Consider the following 26689-nt stretch of genomic DNA (forward strand, 5'->3'; position numbering starts at 1 on the left):
ACTGCCTCTGGGGATTGAGCGTGTTTTGACTTTTCCAGAAAAAGAAAAAGCATATATTTTTAGCACAAGCCAGCTTTCCAGGGTGCTGTACGTCACCACATTGCTAAATGGCTCCCCACCAATGTGGCAGCAGGTTTTTGCATCTGTGCTCTTGGGATAAAGGTGTGTTGCTTTTTGTAAGAGTTGATCTAAGGCCTGTCAGCTCTTTACTGAAGTATAGTTAAGCAACTCCAGTCTATTAACCATTTCTCAGTGCTTTGGCTATAACTTAATATTTTAATTTGAGCAACAGCTGATAAGAGGAGCATAGTTTGTCCTTCAAGTTCAGCACTCTTGCTTTTTAGTAACTTAGATTTCCTAAGCAAAAATCTCATAAAGTCAAAGTTGATGTGATTATAGGTTAAATAGTGCACCCAGGATTTTATATTTAAAGTGTTTAGGAGTCTTTCTACAGTTGAAAGTGTGGGCAAATTAGTGCATGAAATAGATTCCACATGGAAATTACATATGCTAATGGTTATATACTAATCAAAAAATTAGACTCGCTCCACATGAGGTGGAAAGTCTGACACGGTTAAGAATTCAGAAAGGAGTAAATAATTTTTGGTGGTATAAATGTGTTTGCTAGTTGCTCTTTTTAGTCTAGGATTATTTTAGCTAATGACTTCTTTTTTTTTTCCTTTTCCCTACCTGTACTTTTATTAAAAAACAGTTAATAATCTGTGGCTAATTGCGAAATGAAACTTAAAAGCATCAGAAAAATATTCAGGAAACATAATATACTTTTTAAAAAAGAGAACAGATCTCAAACTAGTTATAGTGTAAATGACTGATAATTCAGACTTGGAGCCAGGAGAATATTTTCTGTCAGTAGCACTGCATATTTCATGCTGAAATGTGTTGACAAGACACATGCTTATTTATAAAAGTCTCATCAAATTAAGTTTAAGAAACCAAAACTAAGGCTATGTATTTTTTTTCTTCCTTCCTTCTCTTCCCCATCTTCAGCCTGTGGTGAGCATTACTGTTAGTTCAGAGCACTTGCAGAGGTCTAGTTCTTACATAAAGGGCAGCTGCTCACAAGGCCACTTGCTTTTTGAGTGTCTGATTTGGGTGTTTTCTCCTAGCACCTTTGCATGTCCCCTTAGATATTTGCTTGTGTGTATTTATATTCTCTGTGAGATATAGGGTATTCTTGTGAGGCTCAACAGTCTTTACCTTTGGTCTTCAAAAGCTTTTCATGCTGCATAATAGTTGCTACTAAGTAGTAGGCGCTTTGCAAGAACTTGAATAGCAGAGCAGCAAAGGAATGATAAATTAAATCAATCCTCTATGCCTCTACAGTAGCAGATGTCTAGACCTGAACTGGTCACCCCTGGCTCCACTGGGAATTAAAGCACCTCTTTCTCTGCACTGAGGTCATTATAGCCTATGGCCTGTTTCAAACACTGGACCATGGCAAGATCATTCTGGACCCAGTTGATCGTTGCCTAGGTCTCCATTGTGATCAGTTGGCAAGTGCAGCTGGGCCCTGTGCTTCATCTCTTGTTATTTCCATTGTCAGTTGAATTCTGCTTGATTAATAGTTGCAGAATTAACTACTTATAACTTAAACAAGTGCATTGAATCTTTAAGTAGCCAACAGTTAAATCCTTCAATCAGTGTGATTTTTATGTGGGGAAGACCAAAGTTTGTTGAAGGAGGATAGAGGAAGGAAAGTGAAGCAAATGAGAAATTATGTAGGTGTTTGCTGTATTTCCTGTACATCAGGAGTTGTTAAAGGATGATTTTGGTTGGATGAGATGAAGAAGAGAGGAGGGTAAGAGGCTGTTAACAGCTTGGTATGAACACTTGAGGTGCTCTTGGTCACCGTATAGCTGTGAGCTGGTAACAGGCTCTGGCGGGCTGGATCTTGGATTTGTTTTACACTCGTGAATGGGAAGTGTGTCCTAGCAACTGAAGCAGCAACCAATCTGTCAGGTAAGTAGATGCTAGTGAAGTGTACTGGGGTTGTTTGGGAGTGGGATGTTTGCTTGGATTTGTTTTTTTTTAGTAAAAGCACTCAAGTAAACTGCTTTGGAGGTGCCTACACCTCAGATAGTGAAGGCCAGATTTGCTTTGGGCTTTACTGCTTGCCCAAAGGCATTAATGTAAACAGAGCACTTAAGCATACTGTTAAAGAGCACTTTGTGGCCAAATTCAGCCTGTTATTCAAATACATTAGTAGCACAAGGAAAGAAGGCAATCTGTAATTCTTATTAAGGTAAAAAGCAAGTTGCATAAATTTCTTTGTTGAAACCATCTACTTAATGTTTTGAATATTATTTTCCTCTTTATTGCACCAAATGCTTTCTATATAGTTCTAAAGTGTTAACAATGAAGTGGATGCTTTAAGGATAAATTATATTTTTATTTTCCCCTAGGTTCTATAAAACTATAAATTTGCAGGAATTTGTGACCCTAGGAATATCTTTTCTTTAAGCACCCTCTTCTCAAAGAATCTACTATAAAAAATATTTAAATTACTAATTGTATAAAGATGGGGTAGATGCTATTAAGAACCCACATAAGCATTTCAATAATTTTACTGCAAATGCATTTCTTATCTATGAGTGGAGCCTTAAGTCCTCTGGATGTTTTGCTTCTTCCGGAGTACTCATTTGAAATAGAGCTGAAATGTCATCGTGTGTGTGAGATGGTGTTAGAAGCTGAAAGAGAGGTTATTGCCATGATACTGGTTTTAAAAATTGTCCCTGTTTTTTTCAAAAACAAAGAAAATATGTAGCTAGTGACAGTTTGAGTTAACACTTCTGAAAAGGAAATTGGACAATAGTTGTTTTCATATCACACTCTCTCTAGCATTTGCTCTATCAGGAGATTCTTTAAATTGCACAATTCGTACTTTCTAAAGTTAAAGTTGTTCCTGTTTTATGTCACTGGCCTTTTATTAATTTTAGGCTGTAAGAGCTGTATATTTTACAGAAAAAACATGGCTTGTATGGTACCCATAGGCAGTAGTAAACTCATAATTTAGTGCTAACTTATGTCCATAATGGATTTTTTTTTGACTATAATTTAGAGACATCTCAACAACAATTAATGCTATCTCCATTTGAAAGCTCTGACTTTAAACCTTATCTGCTGAAATTCATTTTTCATGTTCAAACTCCAGTTAGAAATGTTGTCTAGCTAGCTCTTGGAAGCACAGACTTTCCAAAATGGAACATGAGTCAGTGGGAGCTTTTTTTGTTGCACTCTTCTGAAAACCAGGAGAGAAGTACTCTAATGTGGGCACCCAAAAATCTGGGCAAGGTTGGGTGCAAGAGACCCAGGTGCACCAGCCATCCTTTCAAAGGGAATTGGTTTCTGTCAAGCATAGTTGATGGACAGGAGCTATTTTGTGGTTTCAGTTTGCTTGTGAAACTGCACTCTTTCTGAAACAGCTTGTACCAATGTTTCCAGCTCACATGATATGAAGTAAGCTGTGCTGGCAGAGGTGCAATTTTTTGCTGGCATAAATTAGGCCTAGTTTGTGGTTTACCAGTGACATTGTCAAGTGTAGAGCTAGCTGTAGCTGCATTACAACCTGAATGAAACTAATTTCCAGATCGTAAACCAAATTTAAATATGAGAATACAGTGTTCTGTATATAAGTTGCATGTGTACTAACACTTCAAAGAAGTAACTCAAATGCTTTCCTGGTAGTTCCACCTTACTGTTGAGGAAATTGGGCTGCTTTCCTTGTGGGATTCATCTGAGCTAGTTGTATTCTTTGACGTGTTTTATTTCATTAAGGAGACACTGAGAAACAAAATCTCTGCTTCTTCAGAAAGATAAATTACCTTGATTGTTTGTGAATACCTATGCATTGGTTCCTCTAGAGCCCATTTGCACTGCAGGTGATACCCAGGAGCCCTTGTGGTGGAGGAAATGGAGAACCTTTCCTCTTAGGCAGTGGGCAGACATGCACAAAATACTTGTGCTTGCTTTTAGATATTTCAGTCCTGGGTCTGGTAAGCACAACTACTGCTGTGGTTAGAGAGATCACAGTATGACAGCATCTGTTTATCCATCATTCAGTACTTTAGGAGATTAGTACAAGGCTATTCTTAGCACTGGCAGATAGATGGTATGTTATTTTAGAATGTGTATTTATTTAGTGTTTTCTTTAATGGTATCTGTGTTAGTATTTGAGGTCACTTGAACTAGCCAGGGCTGTATGAGTCATTTTTATCCCATTGAATTTACACGTTGTGGTCCGAAACAAATTTTTTTTTACCTCTTCTTTTTTAAATTTATTTTTCCCTGGTGTTTTTTTTTCCTTCCCCCGCTGGATTTATGACCCTATAAAAACAACATAGTCCTCATGTTGTGTCAAATGCAGCTCTGAAAATTGGCTTTACTTGATCTGTCTTGCCTTTTGGGCTTATCTACTACTAGACAGTAGAGGTGGGAGGGAGACAGTACAGGGATCCTGAAGACAGGATGTTGTCCTTACAGTGCTGGCAGATTTTCTGTGTTTGAAGCCTGCAAAGATGTCTTCAGTCTAAGGGAAACAGAGATGAGAATTGCTAAGATAATCTTCCTAACCAGAAGTTCAGCAGAGCTTTTGGTTTTGCTGCTGTTTGAATTCAAGTTTTAGAGTTTGTGATACGAAGTTTGTTGGCTGATAAAGAGTTTATTGACATAACTGCTTCTGTAAGCCTAGGCAGAGATAGTGTGTCACTATTTGTTGCTTCTAACTTTAAAAAGAAAAATTTAACACTAGGCTTGTAGAACTTCAGAACCATTGGAGTAAATGGGTTTTTTCCTAATAGCTGGATGTCCAAAAAAGGATATGTTTGTCTTGCATTTGACAAAGATGGAAAGTTTTTACAAACCTTCTTTTATATTGAGACAGTAAATTTACCTGGGAAAGATGTATAAATATGAAAGACTTGTCATACAGACTTGAATTAAAGGACAATATTTTAAGACAAAAATACCCTAATGTTTTTCTTCTAAATGATGTATACTTTTTCAGTCTTGTTGATGCTTAGGCATGGCAGTTCTTAGCCAAGAATTGAGGATTATTCTATTTTCTTGATGACTGCTTAGCAAATGTATATTTTCTTGCTGTGAGTAGGTGAGATTGTTTTCTTGAGCATTAGAGAAATCCATTCAAGTTCTAAAAGGTAGCATGAGACTAAAACCATGTCAAACAAGACTCTGCTGAAGTGACTCTGAGGCAGCAGACTGTAGTCAATTCTAAAGCAGAAGTTTAAATGAAGCTTAAATTGATAAGCAACTGACTGGTATTGATGTGTAACTGATTTTAATTCTGTTTTGTGTTTGTATTTAATGAAATCAGTACTATCTAAGTAGGAGGGTCTACTGCATGCCGGTCTCCTCTGAAGATTCTTGACAGTGGGCTGGCAGACAAGAGTTTATTTTTTAAGAGAGATACTTTTTAAAATCCCCTTTGTCAAGCTACATCTGATAAATTGCAAAGCCATGCACTAAACCAGCATTCTTGTTCCTAAGTTAAATAAAGCAGCCTTAAATATCCTGGATACAATACACAGACTGGAAAATAAGTTAATCAAACCAAGTTTTATACTTGACATCATAATATTTTTTTTAAACAAAGGAAGTATTATCTGAAGACTTTATCACTTCAACTTACAAACATGCTTTAAGATTTCAAAACTAGATCTCATCTTCCATAACATTTTTAAATTAGGGGACCAGAAAAGGAAAACAAGTATATTTTTGCTTTTTTTGAGTGACAATTGGTTTCTCAACTATGAATGACCTATGTGTTCAACTTTGTTAGCAGAAATGAAGAAAATATTCTGTCTGCACCTTAAAGACAAGTTAGTTACCCAAATCTAGTTTTGCAGTTCAGCAAACTCGAGTTTAAGTACTTAAATGTTGGCAGCAAAATCAAATATCAAAATAGGTTTATGTGCAGGAGGTTCAGTCATTAGTTCTGGTTGCTGTTATTTTTCATTTTGTGATATGTTTTACAAGGTATTGAAGTTAAAATTTCATTTAAGTTTTAAAGTACCTTTTTTGGATGAATTTTTCTTCACTTTGTAATAATCACCTCTCAGACTGCAAGTAGCATTGCCAGTTGAGGGGCTTTAGTTCTTAGTCAAAACACTTTAAACTAAGGAATTGTAGAAGGAAATTTCTCTGCTGCCTCCACTTCCCTGGAGCCTTGCAGTGAGCAGGTTTGACAAGTCATCCAAATGAACAAAAATCCCTTTTTGGCAGGTTTAGTTTGGGTTCTAGCTCTGGTTTGTCATACAACTGACCACACCCCCATGGTATCTCAGAAGGGGAAAAATTTTGGTGCAAAAGCAGAAAAAAATGGGGCAGATCTGAAGTGCTACTTTTGCGGTGATGGTAGCAACAGTGACTTGTTTGAAGCATAGGGCTTTTTATGTTTTTCTGAGAACACCTGTGGCTCACTGAGCCTGTTTTCTTCTCAGAAGCTTCCTTATTACTAGACAGAATTGTTCTAGATTTCCTGCAATACCCCAGTATTAACTGCACATTTTCATTCAAATTTGTACAAAATCATAAATGCTTTCATAAATAATATGAATAATATGTGGGTCATCAAATACCAGAAATAAATACCAGGAATAAAAGTCTGAGCTTACAAGCTTGAAGTAATACTTTTAATCCATCTTGGGTTTTGTATGTTACCTGAGGGATTAAAAACAACAAGCACGATCAGTAACTTGCTGCATGTAAATTTCCCTCTGACTCCTTATGGCTTGAAGGGCCAACACATCACACCTGACCCTGCAGCCCCTTCACTTTTCTGCTGCTGTAGAAATTAATAGTAGAACAGTAGAATCAGTGGTCGTGTTATCATTAGTGCATTATCATAGTCATGTGCATTATGTATATATCATTAGTTACTGTTACTTCTCGTTTTACAGTGTATTTTACAAAATATGGCAGCTTGTGGTCTCAGTCTTCTTGAGAAGAATGGCAGTGGCTTTTACTGTGAGTTTGTTTAAAAAAAATTAAAAATATGTTTTTCAGATCTTTGAATGAAAACTAAGGGCAGTGTATTTCCTTTTTAACACTGTTTTTCAGAAAATATTTCTTAGGCTGAAAATGAGAAAATGAGTATGTATGCACAGAGGAACGTGGAGGGCATGAGGGTGCACATTCCAGACCGCCTGTGCTGGTGCGGTGATGCAAAGCAGCTGTGAGTTGAGTTAACTGGCCCTTGTGCTGTGCAGGCAGCCTGCTCCTGCCTCTGGTCCCAAAAATATTGCTTGGTTTGATACCACATGGCTTCAGCTCTTCAAAAATGAAGTGTTGTGCTCACTGTGGGTGCATTATACAGAACTCTTTTTAATTTTGTAAATTTTTTTTTATTATTTGGATTGGAGAATTTGCTGTGTTCAGATTAGCATTCATGGTTGAAAATGTGTGTTGGTAGCTCAGGGCTTTTTTTATTAAATTATTTATGTGAATATGTAAAATACGTACATACGTTTATGATATTCTTGCTTAAGGGATAAATTAAATCATTAAATGTTTTTAATTTGGATTTTCACATATGGAAATAATCAAAAAGCTAGATTTTCTTTCTCATACTGTTCATTAGCAATACGTTACCTGAGTCAAATGTCAGTGATGAGAGTTTCTGTGGGATAATTCTGCTCTCTGAGTCCTGGAAATGTGATTCCTGGGCTCAGGAGAGGAAATGAGTGGCAGCTGATCAAATACTGTCACCAACCACCTCATCATGGGATATGCTTTTTGACTGGATTTGGAGCAGTGTTACCATGGCTAGCATAATAGAAACTGCTGCAGAAAACTTTGTGTCATTACAGTTTGGTTTTGTCTTTACAGTTGAGGCAATGTTTTGTTGTTGCCCTGCTTACTGAATGACAAAGTTTGGCAATTTCTGTTTGATCTCCTTTCAGAGGCAGCGTAGCACTGGCGTATCTTCAGATTAACAGCACTATAACCACTGGGGGTGCTTTTTATTTATGGGCTATAAAAAGTATAAATAGAAAGCGGATTTATGTCATCTTGCCTATTGAACGTGTCCTATTGTCCCCCTAAGCTTATGAAATCCTCTGATAGCAAAATTCTGACCTGTAAACAGAGGGGAAAAGGTTGCACAATTACATTATGTTGCTTTTAACAAATTATATTTTATTTCATATCAAGGTATAAAGAAGATGTTTACCTTGAGTTGTATAAGTATCTCAACTCCCAGTTTAGTTGGACTAGGAGGGTAACAGGACTTGGGAGATAATGAGCCCCTGGTGAGGCTCCTTCTCTCCTCTTCTTCTGCAGGGCTGGGAAGGCTTTCTGGAGTTTTGAAATAATATTCAGTAATTTAAATACTTGGCCCTCAGCAAGATGAACATTGCAGTTGTTTTATTTGGGCATTCAATATCTCATAATGATAACAAATCAATGAAAATTTGTGTGTAGTGTTACTACCAAAATAAATCGAGATTCTGTGAGGAAAAAGGATATCCAGAGCAGTAGCAAAACATAGCTCATTATAACAGTACCTGGATACTGGTCTTTCCCAAGCACTGAAAGAGTGACATGTAAACTCATTGCTTCAGTAGCCAGAAGCTGCAGAGTATACATGCAAACAAATGTGTATTTTAATGTCTGAGAAGCAGAGGTTAATGCATATTTAGAAACTATACATAAGAGAAGTCAGTGACCACAAGGTGGACAGGAAAGTGCTAAAACAACCTTTAAACAATCCCAGATGTCTGTTCTGAGCTTGCTACTCAGCTTAGGATCTCTTTGGTTTCCTTGGGACTTAAGGCCTTTCATGTCTTCTTCCAGATGTTGTGGTGTCTTGACCAGCAAGAGCTTCTGCTTTGGCTCCGAGAACATTTTCATAAATGAAGCCCATACAGTGGCTTCATGCAGCAAAGACTGACTGGATGGCATCCTGTTATGAAGGAGTGTTTGAGACTGCTTAAAAAATCATTGGCAAGGGTATCAGTAAAAGACAGGTTTAATATTAAGCGACAGCATGACAAAGTTCATTGGCAAGATTCATTCTACTACTTACAGGGCAGTTAAGGCACAGCAAAGAGAAACAAGCAACAACAAAACCAAATGAAATCCAGGCGATCAAAACAGAAATTAACTGAGAAATGAACATCTAGGGATGAGTGTGTTCATGTTCATGTGATAAAAGGGTGGTGAGAGTGAGGATAAAAGGGAACAATGGCCTAAAACATCATTTAACAGCACTCAGCAGTACTTTAACTTACACCTTTACCTTAAACCAAATAATTTAACAAATGAACAACACTTAATTTATATCTAACTTAATTTACACTTGAAACTTAATTTATGACTTAACCATGGCAATTTAACAGAGGAATAACACTTAATAGTATTTAACCTTACTTACAACTTTGAAGTTATACTTAGCAACTCAGCAAAAGACCAACACTTAGCAGTATTTAAGTAAGGTTAAGTAGTATGTCACAAGCTTACTTACAGGCCTATCTTGCTTCAATATCCAAGGTACTTAAACATCTAAGAAAGCAGCATTCCTCTCAGATTTAGTGTACCATATGTATGCACACAGGCATAAAGAGTCAGTGCAGGCAAGGCAGCTGTGAAAAATTCCCCTCAGAGGTCAGTGAAATACTTGCTTTGAATGCCCTGGGTCTCCTGAGGAGTGAAGGGTTGAGCCTCGAGGAGTGGAGGTGTAAGTCCCGGATTCGTTGTTTGGCGATCCTCCAGGTTTGGCAACCATGAGGGCTCGCTGGCTCTGAGAGGCCTCAGTCTGATGGAGGTCACTGGTCACAGCCCACTGCAGCCCAGAGGAGCTCAAAGGACTCATTTTGGGTGACTGTTTAGAGGGTCACAAGAGAGTGGGCTTTAGTTGTAACCGTGTTTCAACCTGCCCTCAGTTTGGGTCAGCACTTTCTCTGAAAATGTAAGAACAGCAGCATTATGCCATTCAGACAAGAAAAGTTTTCCAAGGCTGGTCATAAGGAAAACAGGAGCTGGTTAGCCATTCCTGGGAGCAGACAGTGTTTCTGGTTAAGCTCGAGAGGAGCTGAGCTCTGGTGCTGTTTTCAAGGCTGAGGCCTAACAAGCATTTCTCACATCTCAGCGCGGCCTGGAAAGGGGGATGGAGGGCAATGCTCCACGACAAAGCCTGATAAAACCTGGAGAGCTGATAACCCTCACAGGTGACTGACTACAGTCCTGTTAGCCCAACCTCAGGCATTGTACTACTTTGAAGTAGAAGATTATAAATGCAAGACTACAATGCAACAACCAAGATGCATTAGAGAAGTGAATGGAGGAATTTGTCTAAACCAAGGGAATGCAGTTCTTACCCATTTGGATCTCTAGGACAATAGTTTACATGGTGCTTACATGTAAAGTTATTCCTTCTCCTGAAGGATAGGAGATTTAGGTTGAGGCTAAAAAAGGCTCATTTAGCTGCAGGCTAAGACGTGCTGGCAGAGCAAGTTGTCCCTTATGCTCTCCAATTACTCTGTTGGTCCATGTTACTGAGAGCAACTGCTGCACCACATTACAGAGCATGGAAATACGGGTGCTGTGACCTTCGTGTACTTCCAGTGTCACTCTTGGTCACTTAATTAACTTTTTAAATTAGATTTATGTAATGCAAATAGTATTGCTGCTGTTTGAAGAAAATTTGCCTCACAGCTCCAGCCTTCACCTAATGCATAGTCAGAAATGGCCAGAAGAAATCATGCCTTAATGTCATCTTTTCACAATTCAGTGGTTTTCTAAATGGTAACATATTTGTGAGGTTGGAATACTTGACAGCACATTAAACCCCCTTCTCAACTGGTCTTCTTTAATACTGTTGCTACTACTACTGATGTGAAATGCATTACCTTCATTATACCAGTGCAAAAATAGGCCAAAAATTGGGTTTTCTACATTTGTTACAACTTGTGAAAAACAATGAGGCCCATCTGATGCCTTAAATTGTTGCATTATGGCATTTGTTCTGCATACTGCCCAGGCTGTTTTTTTAGGCAGGATGCTCTTAAAGCCTTTTTCTTCATTAAGCAGCTGAGTGTTATAGGTGAAATGGTTCCTTAGGTTTCTTTTCCCATTATACTTTGCCTTTCTGTGTTAAAGATAACTTTTTTCCTATTGATTTTTATTTTTCAATTATAGCATTCAGGTAAGGCTACAACATCTTCTTTCTTTGTTCAACTGATTACTGGAATTTTATGTTTAATTTCATGAACTAATTTTTCCTATGCAAAAATATTATACTTGAAAAATATGATCTGAAAAGCTGTTATGTGATGAGCATTATTTAATATACTCCTTTAGGTTTGTTTTCTGACTGGTTGTCACATTTGGTTTTTCTCCAAATCTGAGTAACACAATTCATGGAATATAAGTGTAATTTATTTCATTTTGTTCTTCCTTGTTGAATTCTTCTAAAATCCACAATAAATAAATAATTTAGAAACTTAGCAGAACATCTGTCTGTGAGTTGTATATTTTACTTTGTGTATAGAATTGAACCTACCTTCTTTAAACCTTTCCCTCTGTTATGATAAGTACCTGGTGCCTCTTACCATCTTCCTCTTTTTAGTCATTCTTTTGTGAAGCTTTTAGGACAAAGCCAAGTGAGCTAGAAGTTTATCTGTTGCCAGATAAGCATTTTGTTTTTAATTAGAAAAATACAAACCAGATGGCTATCAGACCTTGTGACAAGTGTGTTTATTGTAAAATCAGTATTCCAAACAATAATTGAGGATGCCCATTGATATGAAAGATGGTCAAAGCGCATCAACCTCCCAGCACAAATCTAAGTTTCAAGGGACAGCTTGCTATTTTTTGCTCAAAAAATAAAATTTTATTTTTTATGTTTTAAGATGTGTGGCAAGCTAGTTGCTTGCAAATTGTTGTCTGAGCTGGGGCCCCTTTCTTGTTGTCTTCTTAACAATTGCATTTACAAACAAGGATGAGCTCATGTGTAAAATGTGCCTCACAACGTATCCAAATACGAAGAGCTTTCAGTCCTTTACAGTTTTCTTTTGGACTGAGATACAGGACTTTATTTTTGTGTGCCATTTGGTACTGGAAGTGTTTTGCTTGTCAAAAATCTCCACTACAAATAAGTCATATTTCTATTTTTCTATTTCCCATTTCATTAATGGGCATTAATGTATTTCTACATATTTTGGCATTTGACCTAGCTTTTAGGAGAATGAGGGATTATCATGGCAGACATTATATCTGAGCTGCTTAATTTCTTTGTGGCCTTTGATTCTTTGGCACATTATGAAGTGTTAATTTTTGCACTCGTTGAAATGTGTAAGGAGATTCATGGGAACTTTTAACCAAATCTGTAGAAATGTGACTTAATGCTTGTCTGACAATATACAGCAGCTGTTCTGGATATTCTAGACTGCGCAAATGTCCAAGAGACTTGAAAGACTAAAAAGCTTGCATCAAAATAGTTGGGAAGGAAATGCAATTTAAGTGCTTTTGTTATAGGTTCTTTAAACCCTGTCACTCCAAACACTCTGAACAGGAGTGATAACCAAGCTATAAAACCCTTTGTCTAGATTCTTGGACCCTGATACTCAAATTTAAAAACAAACATGAATGCTCTTTGAAAACCTTCTCTTTGCTGTGTCTTAAGACTGTGTTTGGTATGTCACAATATCCTGTCCAGAGCTTTCTCGAGTATGTCACAATATCCTGTTTTCCACATGGATGCATGTACTACAGACCTTCCCTGCCCAAACAGATCCTTTTTCTGTGGAAAACAGCAGCTAAGAAGTCTCATGAAAATATCTTGGGGTTTTTTTTTTTTAATTTTGTTTTGTTTTAATTCAAAGTCAGACCATAAGACTTCAGAAATGTCTTGCTACTCCTTTAGATAAAATGTAAAAACTGTAATTGAGGTGTTAGTTTCTCAGTATTGCTAAATACGATGTATATTTAATACTTTTGCAGAGTATTTCAGACATCTGTGGTTAGTACTTTAGGAAAAATATACATTAAGGCAGTTTGGAATACTTTTGGTTCAGTTTGGCCTACTTTTCTAATATTAAATTATTGAATTTTAATTGAAAGACAGATCTAATGACAAGCATCACCTGAATTGTAAAAACACGAAGCTGCTCTGGTAATTACTGGTAGATGTTTTGAGACATGTAAAACTTTGATTCTTTTACCTGGCAAGGTGGTTTAACTTGCTAATTCAAACTTTTTCTTTTAATACACCTTAAATTTCAATGATTTTAAACACGCAGAGAAAGTTAAATGCTTTACCATCTGTTTTTCTTAGTCATATAATTGCATGAATTTCAGGCCTTGATTCTGAATAGGTAACTGGAAATTTCTTATATAGAAGTCTTTTATGCCTAAATCTAACACATTGCAAAATTTTAAAAAAAGCCTAGATAGTTTTTACCTTGGCGGGGGGAGGGAAGGTAGGGGAAAGAGATTAATTTTTTGAGTGATTGAAATGATGAAAACCTCATTTAAAACAAATTAAGGAGTATTTTGCTCAACTGATTTATTTCTCTACAGCAGAACTTAGCTTAACCTTTTATTTCTCTTGCAAGAATGGGTTTGAGTGTAATTTAAACTGTCAAATGACATTTATCAAATGATGGTTTTGCCCTGTAACAGGCAAATGTCTTCCACAAAATTGATTAGCTGCTGACCTCATCCACCCTTTTCAGACCCTTCAAGGTAGATTTCAAAGAGTTGTAAAATAATCACTTCACTTTCAGTTTATACTTAAGCACAAGGCGTTTACTGTCCTGGTAGCAATACCACAGTGTGTTCCACATCTGGGAATGAGAGGATGTAAATGCTTGCCTGTAGCTCTGCCTGTCACCACTCGGCCTGTTGTGCTTTAACCTAAACCTCTGCTCCTTACAGAATAGGAACAGCTTTGGAAATGGCTTTTTACAGGACAATAGAATTAATAAGATTAAGAAACTTTATCTTTTAGGTGATTGTGCTCTAGTGATCAGGAAAATGCTCTGTTTGGTAAGACCTTCAGGGTGTTCAGTATCAAGAAGGTGCCAGAAGAATGAGAAATAAGTCTCCTAAATGACAAATTTTATCCCCCAAAGAGTTTTCCTCTGTTGTGTTCTTGTTCTGCAACCTTTTTTTCAAAGACCAATCCATTAGAAGCCCATAGGCTTCCTTTCATAAGCATTAACCTACCAGTAAATGAATTAACTGCGCCACTGTGGCCTGTTGAAAATAGTGACTTCGTGTCTGAACCAAAAATATGGTTTGATATTTTTTCTCTTCAGATTTCTGTACAAGTTTCTTTGCCAAAGGAGAAGCTGTGATGCAGAAAGTAAGACCATGAACATAAAAATCTCAGAACTGCTGGTGGTGTTAAAAGTTCAGTTCTATTTTTAGACGCAAATAATTTCTTTCTTCAGTCTCTACCTCTCCCACTTCTTCCCAAATCAGTGTTTAAAAATACACAGATTTGTGAAAAATGCACTAGACTTTCTTTTAGAGTAACAAACCAGTTGTAGCTTGTCTCAGCAGATCAGACTGCCGTGAATTAGCTTTCAGTACACAAAGAAAGCTGGGAGATAAACAGCTGAAAAGAAAGTAGCACTTCCACAACTTCTGCCACATCCAGCATCAGGAACAGCAGGGATTTTCCTGTGTGTGAAACTGCCAAGAGCTGTAACTGCGATTGTGATGTTTTATCAGGCTGTTCGGTGTGAAAACACCTCATCCCTCCGTAGTTTCAGTGAGTCTGGCAGGCTGATACGTTAAATTAAAAGGAAACAGTATCTATGCTGTATACTAAAGCTGCAACATTAAATACAAAAAACCCCATAGAGTGTGAAAGCTTTAAATAGGAAGAGAGTTTCAAAAGAAACTAAACATTGCTAAATAGTCTGGGTGCAATTACTGATCTGCTTGGGATTAAATTTTGGGCACTGTGCATTGGTTCTTTGGGTTTTTTAAGGCTGATTGGTTGGTTGCTTGATTTGGGTTTTTAAATGAGTAATACCAGCTGTCATGTGTTAGGCAGCTTTCTTGCTGTAGAATTGTAGCAATAGGCATCACCTTGTATCTGTTGGATTATTGTTACTGTTCTGACTCTTGTAGCTAAACATGCAATGTATGCTGCAAATTGCCTTTATTATATGCTGTTTAAATATCTCATTGTCTGCTTTGCATACAAGCAATGTTATGTTCTGATAGAATGAAAACTAATGCTTAATTATGCATTGCCCTAGTAATGTGGTGTTTAGGGTGAATGTATCTGAATTAAATAAGGGCCATTAATAATGCCTAACAATTTATGATATATTCATTGCTTGATTTCAAATCATATAAATTAGAGGAGCTTATTTGAAATGTCACCAATATAAGATGGCTTTGTGGGAACACCTCTCTGTGTGCTAATTTCAAAATCATTACCAGCTGAGTCTTACTATTTATTCAATGTCCAGTAGGCTTTTATTATTCCCTTATTTGCAGTTTAATTACAACCTCTGTTTTCCTGACAGTTTGAATTCAATCCTAAACCTGCAGGAGCAAAATGAGTTGCAATCAGTCGGTTTTTTGCCTGAAAGCTTCTTTTTGCTTTGGCCCTCTCCTACCTCCCATGGCCAAGCCATCACCCTGAGCCACAGTTTTTTGTATGTGTTTAAAGGGGCAATGCCAGTCTTAGGCTTTTAACATTCTTAAATGTCTTCAAGCTTGTAAATTGTTGTGAGATGTTTTCAAGTCGCATAACCGCTTGTGTTTATAGTAATATCACAGAAGATACTGAATTAATTACTTAAAGGGAGGTTTCTGGGTCACTCGTTAATATTGTGTGTGCATGAGTTTACAAATGTTATTAATACACATGAGGTATTTATACATAATATGCATGGTTACTGTGCAACTAAAATTTTAGTAATTCATAGTTAAAACAATACTTTCTCTAAGGCTATTTTATGGGATTTGAATTCCTCAAAGATACAGCAAGCATCTGTCCATTTCAAAAGACAAATGGCAGCAAAATTTTGCATTGGCAGCAATAATGCAAGGTAATTAAAGGATGTAGGTTCAAGACTAAAAGAATTTTCCTTTTCAATATGATGCACATGCATTTATTATAGAGATGCTGTGCATGTGGATTCTCAGAAGTAATTGCAGTTAAATGAATGTTTGATCCTGGGCCCTCAGTCCTCTGTCCAGTGAGCTCTTTTTGCTTCATTTATGCTTTGCAATTATCTCTTGTGGGAAATTGTTTATTGTTTATTATTTTATTACATTCAAAAGCACTCCTTAGAGGAAAATGGGTATTTCTTATGTAATTATTACAGCTATTGTAGCAAAATTTCTGTTGTAATTTGGAATACTAAACTTTCATCCTCACACACACCTCATTTGCTATTGCTAAGGGAGCTAACTGTATTTTATGGGTAACATGAAGAGATAGACATTTTACTTGTCAAAGTATCGTATGCATCTTAACATATTTTATGTTGTGCTTAACTTTCAAACACAGAAGAAGAAGCAAAATATTCATTTGAGATAAATTGGAAGACTCAAAATATTTTCTTTGCATTTAATTTTTAGTGTTTTTCAGATGTGACTGTTTCTTCACACAGTGATGGCGAAGTAGAGAATTGATCCTTCTGACCTTTCCCTTTTCTTTTAGCTTTTCAAGAGCTGGTTGAGGGGGGTGTTTTGGATATTGTTTCTTCTCCCTCCCCCCCACAATGTGGTTCCAGTTTCCACCAAGATCTAATGACACGGGTATTCCATTCTGTCTTGTGTGCATTTTCCAGTCTGGCTTCATCAAATCTATCCAAAAATGTACTATTGCACAAAGAACCAGACGTTATACTTGAAAGGTTTAAATTAATTAATGGTCTGTGCTGCTGGGATATGCCATTACTCAGCTGGTGTGCTATACCAAAGGTCACTTCTACTGTGTTCATCACCTGCTTTTTTATTTTCCTATTCTGCTAGAGAGGAATTCCCAAAAATATTAGAGACATTACTTTTACTTATCTCAAATTTGGATGAATCTTAAAAAAAACCCAAAAAAACAAAACCAACAAATACCCAAAAAACCCAACCAAAATAGCAAAGCAAGCAACCAAAAACACACAAAAAAATAAATGGGTGCACCCTAAAAAAGTCATCCCTCCTGAAAAAAACAAAACCATCATACCCTTTGTTAGTGGGTATTTTTCGGCTCGACTGGGGAATGGGAAGAGTGTACATTCATATCTTGTAGGGAACTTCTTAAGAGAAGTATTTTGGAATTTTTTTCTTAAAATCAAAGAACCCCCAAAGTATGCACATACAAAGGCTTTTTCATTCCACTGTGTAGGTGACGTTTGTAAGGTTTACAGGTGCAAGTAAAACTGTGCCATTACTTAGCACAAATTTAAATATCCACAGCATGAAAGCGTATCGATAGATGTATGCAGATAAACTTTCTATCAGCAAATTAAGAAAGCAAGTACACATAAAAAATTGATCAATGCGGTTTTGATAATCTAAAATGCAAATTTTCAAGCACACGGTTGTTGTAGATAGCTGAAGATGTTAGAATTCAGCATTTCTGACAGCTATTCAGCAGAATATTTGGATCATTTTTGTCTGGAATATATATACATGCACGTATGTTTCTGCTACTCTTTGTTCAAGTGTGAAATTTGTGTAATCTGGCAATCTGCAAGAGATGGTAAAACAAATTCAGAATTCTTATCTCTGTGTAATATATCTAAATGTCCCTGGTTTTATTTGTACAGCAGCTAGATGGTTCTGCAGACTCATGAACTGCCTCGTGGCTTCAGGGTGAGATTGATGTACAGTGGTATCAACTTCAGCGAAGAGCATGTATGTTGGATGTAGTGATTTTTCAATCAGCGTTTTCTTATTTTATGTTGTATTTAATGAGGTGTCATCATGATTTATTAGGCTTGTACAGCTGTGTTTTCAAAAATTTATTGGAGTTTCTTCTTTCTCTCCCTTTGGAGTGGGGAAAGAGTGTTCTCTCTACAACTCCAAGGAGTGGAGCACTTTGAGCTCATCCCAGACATCTTTCTCTTTCCTTTCTCTGCTCTGCTTATAGCTGCCATGCTTCTAGGTAGAACTTTTCAGGTCTTTCCAAAGAAGCATTCTGTAAAATCCAACAGATCTTAGCAGTTTGCATGTTGACTGTAAGGATCTGAATGATAAAAAGGAGACATAGCAGGGAACATTACTGGGGCTTTAAAGTATTGAAAGGTAAGGAGAGACTGCCTGACCTGCCTGTCCATGTTGGTTTCTTTCTTCTGCTTAAAAGCTAGAAAGCTCTTCACTCTTTACCTCTTTTGTTTAACTTCACTTCTTAAGATCACACTTGCAGGGAGTGCATATTTTTTTCCCCCCAGTATTTTTAACTGATAGCTGCTTCAGTAAAGGTTTCTCCAGAAGTCTCTCTTAAGCAGGGGTAGCATTTACAGGCAATTAATATCTTCCTAGTTGGAAAACACTGGTGGATAAGCAATGCTGGGGAGCAGAGGAGCACACCTGTGTTGCTGCATCTAGCCCTAGTGTTCATTTCCATTCTTAGAGAGTAGGGGTTCCCCCTAAACCCTGTAGAAAACTGCTGAGAAAAAATGCTCTGTATGAGCAAAAAGATTTGACTGGGTAAATTGAGATGCGTGACCAGGGTGTAGAGTGCCGTAAAAACATGGATAAAACATATGTCATGGGTATTTGGTGACTGTTGTTGTAATGGATATTTCATTCCTGGTTTGGAAGGACCATTACAAGCTTAACAATTCTGTCTTGTATTCATCATGTTTTAGTTAAACTTGAGTAAAGTAAGGGCAGATTAATATATGCAATACTAAAAACATGCCTACAAACTAGGTCATGGTAAAGTTCTCTACATTTTATGGTAGAGATGTGGTCAGAAGTAAATTGCAAATATAACTGGAAAAATCCTAATCTGGAGAATACTGACTGTGTTCATTTCAAAGCTAGAAAGAGTAGGTGGTCCACATAAATGTAAGAAAACAAGGAAAACCTTAGGACCTACATGCACCTCTAAGCAAATTCATCTATTTAATTTCATTTCTAAGCAACATTTATTTAAATTGTTTGTCCAATGTGAACAAACAAAGAAATGCCTGAGTACTGTGACTTACGAAAACCCATCTGGATTTTGCACTAGTGTAAGAAACAAACTTCTGCATATTGAACTGAAAGTATCTACATTCACTTGGGTGCAAAATTTCACTTTGTTTTCTATAAATGGTTCAAGACACAGGTAAGATTGCTTCATAAGCTATGGGGGTAAATAGTCATTGGAAATAAAGACGTCAAATTATCTTTGGAAAACATAGCTTGACTGACAAAACAAGAACAATGTGTTGGTATAGGAGACCATTTTGCTGGCACTGTCATTGACCTTCCATAAAAGTACACTCCAGGTGTCCTTTAAAGCACTTTTTTTATTTCTGAAACAAGTCTAAATGTGGAATGCTGTTTCTTCTTTTCCAAAGTGTCGCTCTTGAGGTTGCATTTGATCTGGAAAGAATAGCACTGCTTTTACATTCTTCTGTTACCTGCATTCACTCCTGGGATATATACACAGGAAATAGTAGATCTTCAGAATTAAGATATATATGTAACATCTCTGCAAAGACAGCAGCAACTAAATGTATTCTGTTTTCTCTAGATCAATGAACTGAGCCATGTTCAAATCCCTGTTATGTTGATGCCAGATGATTTCAAAGCATACTCAAAGATAAAGGTGGACAATCACCTTTTCAACAAGTAAGTACAAGTAACAATTTTGTGTAGAAGTGGATAGTGGCAGTGATATTTTTATGAAGTACTATGAACTCTGTTATTTTTCAGTGCATGGGACTGAAGTTTTGATGATTAAGTTAATCCGGAGATAAACATAACCATCTGTGCTGTTCTAAAAAGCAACAGCAAAGGCTGCTGGGTAGAATTTTTCCTCCATATGGTTTATTATTGCCTTATGAGGATCTTAGATATTGAAGGCAATCCTTTCTTGGTGTCATTATTTATGGCTGATATAAGCATTTATTTGTGTATTTCTAAAAACAAAACTTCATGTGTACATGTTATTAAGTGTAGTGTTTGAATGAGAATTTAAATGCTGTATCAAACATGAATAATGTTCAGCTTTTTATTTTCCATAATGCAAAATCATACCCATCATATAGAAGCTTCAAAAGTATTATGACAATTTCACACGCTATCTATTGTCTCTTAAATATAAAATGCCCCATGAGCAGAATGTACAGATATATAAAACTATTAATATTGGTTTGTCTATAACCTGGATTTTATTCAAAAATCTATGTAGAAAATGAAAATTCTGCTACTTTGGGTCTTCTGTGACATAGGTCAAAATAGCTTTTCTCTTGTATAACTCTAAAATGAACACTAGGATGTTAAAACTAGTTCTCTATTGAATGAGTAAAATTTTCTTGAAGTTTTGGCACTATTAGTACTTTTTGATGTCATAGATGGTATAGTAATTCTTGTATAATCCAATCTAAGGCTTCATCTTTTAGGGCAGTGGAAAAACATTCTCTTCTTTTGAGTCCATGTTTCAGAATTGTTGAAATGCAGTTTGTGTTCATTTCATCATTGTACTTCCTTAGCTACGACATGATTATGTTATAGCAAGCTAATAAACATTAAACATTGTGAAGAAAAATTAAATAACCCAATCTTACTGAAAAAAAGAAAGCATTGGAAGAGAATGTCAGAGGATTGTTACCCTCAGCTTTCTATGAATAGCTTTGAGACAAAATTCTCTGGAGTTACTTATTATATATTCACAGTAATGAAGCTGAATTGGTTTTGTCTTCTTTCAGAGAAAATATGCCAAGTCATTTCAAATTTAAAGAGTATTGTCCAATGGTTTTCCGTAATCTAAGAGAGAGATTTGGAATTGATGATCAAGATTTTCAGGTAAGTTCACTTTAAAAAAGCCTGGACTGGTGAAATGCACATTTCTGTTTTACCTTTTGGCTTGCCCCAGCTGGCTTCTGGTTCCTGTCCTTCTGCCATCTTTAGTCCTCTGTGTTTCCCATTATAGTGCCTCCATATAAGGCACAATTTATTCAAGCTACAGGGTAATACCTCTTGCAATAAGAAGGAAAAATAATGCCTGAACACTTCTGACAAGAGATTCTGTATTCAGCTGAGTCACTTAGATAACTGTTGCTTCAGTGTTCTGTCTGTATGAGATGTGGTTTCTGAAATGACCACAGCCTATTTTTTTTTATTTTTTTTTTTTAATTTTTTTATCCCTAATGATCTTTTTGGTTAGAAGAGGGTGACCTGTGGCCTGCCAGCTTCATCCTGTTTCATTATGTCTCATTTTCCTATTGTTAAGAGGATCTGGAAACAAATTGCTTGTGTAAAGCAGATACAGTAAACTAAGAAATTGCTCTAGGTTTGGCAGGGTTGTTCCATGCAGTCAGAGTTTCTTTCTGCCTTTGCAAAAGAAAGTCCTTGAACTCTGCTTCAGCCTGATTTGCCAGTTCTCACTGACAGTTCTCTTGCCTATTGACAGTTTCTAATACATAGCATTTCAGTCACAGGGATAATTCTTTCTACAGTCACACTGCAAGATGTTCTGTCCTAAAGAATGCTTGCTGTGTAACCCAGTACTGCTTCCTCTCATACTCTTTTGATTTTTTAAACTATTTTTATTTGAGCTGCAGTTACATTTATAATGTCACTAAAATGCATTAAGAGAATTTTTAAGTGGTTGTAAGTAGCTAAACAAATGGTACAAAATTAATTTGTACAATAACACTCCCATTCTTGCCAATAGAGCAAACTGAATGTTGCAGCCAAAATCTATATCTGAGTTCTTCAACAATCCTTTTTACCAGTTTACCCCTTTTCAGGATCAAACGACATGTTAGAAATGCCTATGTGGGTTAAAGTATGCAGGAGTGTAGATGGAGATTAGGTTATGAATCCCAATATCCTACCACTGTGACCTTGTGCTAAGACACTTTGCCAGTCAGTGGAGGATTGTTGGTTTATTTTGGCAGAGCTGTCATGATCGTGTTCCATGACTTTTCATTATCCTATTTATGAAGAACTGTTTAAAAGGAAATGCACCGAGACTGAGGCCAGCAGTTTGAACAGATATATCAAAATTGCATTCCTGGTTCAGTTCTGCTAATGGACCAAGGAGGCTCCTATTCCTTGAGAAGTTACTTGGTCCATTTATATGAAAATTTAGTTTTTCTTGACAAAGGAAAAGGTTGAGTGTCAAAGAAGGAAGATGTGATTGCTCCTAAAATTGTGATGTCAACTCATGCTTGCTATCTTTAGAACATGGACTTTGGACATTACTGGACAATGGAAGGTACAGTTCAGTGAGTGTTAGAAGATGTAAGATGCTATAGTGAGTTAAAACTGGCAAACTTGGCATAATCAAAAATGCTACATTCCACAACACTGTGAAATGTTTCCATCTGCACTGTTGTTCTGCAGCAGAAATTCCTCTTGTAACTATGTTATACTGCTGTTTGGATTTATTAATGATAACAATGATAAAACAGCATTAAGGAACTGTCACTGGATAAACTGTCAGTATTTTCAGATTAAAACCAAAAATACTTCTTTGTATCTATGTGTTTTGGTAATGTAGCCAATCAACAATCAAAAATAAGAACATGTAACTACATCCTGGCTTTTGATACAACAAAATTATGTATTAGAAAAAGAATCTTATTTTTTCAGTATTTAAAGCATATTTAGTGAAAAACAGAAGATAGTTAACATTAATTTTAACCCTAAGGGAAGACAATGTCTGCCTTCAGTATTGCTTTTTTCCTCAGCCTCAGCAATTTATCACTCTGAGTTTTTCTTCTACTGGACTAATCTGATTAAAAAACAATGAAATTAAATGCTCAAAGTATTAATGTATTTTGAACTCACTTTCAAAAGTAAATTATTCTTACAGAACTAAACATAAAGAAAATTTGTCTCCCCATGTGTAAGATGGGAATTATCCCTATTGAAAGTAGAAGTTGCTTCCATTTTAATGTTACAGTTTGTGATTTGAAAAGGGAATCTGACAAAGGGAGTTTCATTATTTTTTTTTCAGATAACCTTTATCTTCAAGGAAGTTTATCCAATTATTATTGGTTAAAATTGTCTTATACTCAGAATTAAACCTGAAATTGAGAAATTATTTGCAGTGTAGACGTATGGGAAAGCTTATAGAAGAAATATCAAGTTACTTTTTCTGATAGTTTTCCTTATATAGTGATTTTTAGGAAGGGAGTCCTAGTCAACTGTGAACAATGTCATTCTCATTATTGAGCCAGAAAGGATTGGTTTAGATAAATAAACCCAATTACCTTGTTCATTAGTCAGACACATCAGTCACAGTCTCAAAGAACATTCATTTTAAATGCCTTTGTTTTCAGAATGTTCTGCTGATATCCTTGATGAGTTGTTCCAGAGGGCAAATAGTCTTTCCTTATGAGTACGCACTAAAAAAACCCAAAACCTACCTCATGAAAAACATTGGTAGTGTATGCTGTAAGTAGTCAGCTACACTAATTTTAATTCTTTACATTGTGTTTTTCATTTTTGTAGTAGTTTTGTTGACTGCTTAACACAGACTTAGTTCACATGTGGAATAATTAATATATAGAACTTGTCTTACTGAGATCTCCTTTTGTCTCTGAAGATAGACTTAAATCTCACCAAGGACATGGTTTTTTTCCTACAAGTAATCTTGACTTGGGAGTCAGAGGAATTCCTTAAATTGTATATGGTTCATGCCTTACAGGAAGCCATTTCTAGTAATGGCCATTACAGTTCCTGGAATGAATTCCCTTCCTTCACATGACACAAACCAACTCCCTTTTTTGAGATGTTTTTGGTAGTCTGTCCTGCATCTGTCTATATTTCATAGCTAATTGGGCATCTCCAAGAGACATTTAGTACTGAACTGGGATTGAAGTTTTGTGGAGATACATGTGCAGTTGCTAATGCTGAGTGTGGACTTCTTTGTGATTCATGCTTTATAATGGACAGCAGCATAGAAAATATAGTATGAAATCAGTGAAACCTTGAGTTTCATTCAAAGATTGCCTATACAAATTTGTTATGATAAATAAAGTCTTTAATATGGGTTAAGAAACTTTGTTCTTATATTAAAAAAATTCTAGAACAGTTACTGTATTAAATTAAAAACTGTTCTGGCTGTTTTTTCTTAAAAGGAGGAGCACAAGTGATGATCAGTCAGTATGAGTCAAAATTGCATTTGAATGATGGAAAAACTTTAAAACCATTTTAACCACTTATAAAGACTATAAATTATCAAAGGGAAAGAGACCATTGTTTTACTTTGTACTGTTGGATGTTACAAGAAAGTACATATGGATCTCTGATTGAAGATTACTTTAAGTGTCAAAATAATTCCAATAGCTAGAGCATTATGTAATGACAGATTTTGCCTTGATAGGGTAAATTATGTATTTTTGTTAGTGTTTTCTTGTTTAATTGAAAAAGAATCCTTCTCATATTCACAGAGGAGTATTTGAGAGCATTAACTGTTTCTAGTAGAAAAGAAAAAAATTGATTAGAAAACAGATATTGTAATACTGTCCCTCAGTAAGCACTAAATTAATTTTAATTTATTCATTCGCCTTCAGTTTTAGACACTGTAAAGGTTATTCTACAGAAAGATTTCTACCCCCTCTAGCCACCCCCCATACAACTAATGGGATAGCTGTTTTTCTTTAGGGTTTCTCCTCAAGTCAGTTGACATGCTCTGTTATCTTAGAAAATATGAGAGTAGAGTTGTGTTAGAAGAATTGCAGGATTAGTTTCTGTAAACTGCAAAATGATAAGAGATTAACAGGGAGGCTCACCTAACACCCCCCAACAATCTGCAGAAAAATAGGATCTACTGCTGTTACAAATGCTTCTACTGCTGTTGATCTGGGAAGGCAAACTTTTTTTTACTATGCTCCAACACATCTGTTCTTACTTAAAGTTATTGCTGAATCCTACATCTGGATTCTGCTAGGCGAAAGAGGAAGACTGGGTTCTTACCCAATAAAGTACAATTGCTCATACCAGAGGGCACCAGTGTCCCAGTGTACCTAATGAGCCTTCTACTGGGGATGAGGGAGAGCACAACTGACTTCCCTTGAAGTTTTAGCACTCGGTGTAATAGGAGACAGGCTCAGATCTGACTTTTCCTGTCTGCAGGAGCAGTTTGTAGAGATTCTCTGTACAGGACAAATAATTCATAAAGAACTTTTAGCAGATGGGTCTGTAAGTTCTTTTTAATTAACCTATGGTTGCAATTTCTCTAAACATTTTTCTGTATAAAAGATTGAAAACTAAAATAATGAGAATTCCTACTTTAAGGCAATTTCCCTAATAACAAACCATATGAACTCGGTATCTTTAACTTCTGATAAGACTGTTCAGGAGACTTTTCAGTCTCTCCCAGAGGTTTCTATGCAGAAGGAGTTGTAGTCTAGACTCAAAACAAGACCTCAGGAAAACATTGCAAATTCTAGGCTTGTTTTTTAGATGTCAGCTTTTAATATAATTTTCTTTTGATTTATGTAATCTTTGTGTCTAAAGTATGTCTCTAAACTTTAGATCAGCAAAATCCTTATAAATCTCTAAATATTTTTGTTCATTTTGCATGACTTATCCAGTCCTAAGACATCATTTTAAGAACTTTAAAAAGTACTTTGCAATCCACAATATGTTTGTTCAGACAAACAAATATTAATCAAAGCTCTCAGCTGGTGCATCTGCACTAAAATTCATGCTTTTGTTTCTTGGCCCTTGTTTTGGGAATGAACAAGCCCACCTCTAGAATCAAACTACAGACAGCAAGGTCAGCAGCAACCATGTTAGGAGTTGGAGCTTGTTCCTAAGACAATCTTTTCAATTAATTCCAAGAAGTGCTTTGAAAGTCGTCAAAGCAAGAACTGTCTTGTAAAGAAAATTCCAGTGCTGGTCATTTTATTTTAGCATGGTTAAGTGTGTCAGTGCATGAAAAGTTCCTGGGCTCATCTGTCAGATGAGATTCCTGTAAGCAGAGTATTCAGTTCATGAATCCCAAATGGATATTGACACCAAGACATTCAGAACTGCTGACATCTTGTTTGACATGAGTATAGGCAGTGGTGGTAGTAAAGTGTTGAACCAGCTGTAGTAACAAAAACTGTGCTGTTTGTAGTCTTTCCAGCACATAAAAAATGAAGTTTGCAATCTAAATCCAATGTTCTAAGATTTAGTGCCTTAAGTGTCAGCCCAAATAATAATTTAGTGATGGTGGGACTTAACCTTAGTACATATGGCAATATAAGAAATCCTAACTTGTGGTTTCTCAATTTTCCATAGAAAACATTTAATTTGCTTTGCTTTTGGTTGTTCCTTGCCTAAACTGAGTATCATTCAAAACCAAGCATTCAAACTGGAAAATAGTAATTTAGCATGTGCTGGCAACATCAAAAGAACAAACTGATAGGTACTCCCCAAGTTCTTACAGACACAGCTGTTGAAAGGAAGGCATCAAGCCAAGCTTTGCAGAGCTAAAGGGAAAACTTGTTACTCCCAGAACAAGAGCCCTAAGTCTTTCCAAAGCAAGTGCATGTCTTAAGCTGACAGCTCCAAATCTCTAGATCTA

The 26689-nt window shown here is 36.3% G+C and overlaps 1 protein-coding gene across 1 annotated transcript in view; it reads left to right on the forward strand.

Annotated features, from left to right (window-relative positions):
• Positions 1-26689, forward strand: part of PIP4K2A (phosphatidylinositol-5-phosphate 4-kinase type 2 alpha) — a 109501-nt gene that overhangs the window by 38611 nt on the left and 44201 nt on the right. Inside the window, exons 2-3 of the mRNA XM_015615196.1 lie at positions 19691-19788; positions 20868-20964. Coding sequence (XP_015470682.1) covers positions 19691-19788; positions 20868-20964 — 195 coding nt within the window. The remainder of the gene's footprint in view (positions 1-19690; positions 19789-20867; positions 20965-26689) is intronic.

Source organism: Parus major, chromosome 2 (assembly GCF_001522545.3).
Source record: "Parus major isolate Abel chromosome 2, Parus_major1.1, whole genome shotgun sequence".
Taxonomy (NCBI): domain Eukaryota; kingdom Metazoa; phylum Chordata; class Aves; order Passeriformes; family Paridae; genus Parus; species Parus major.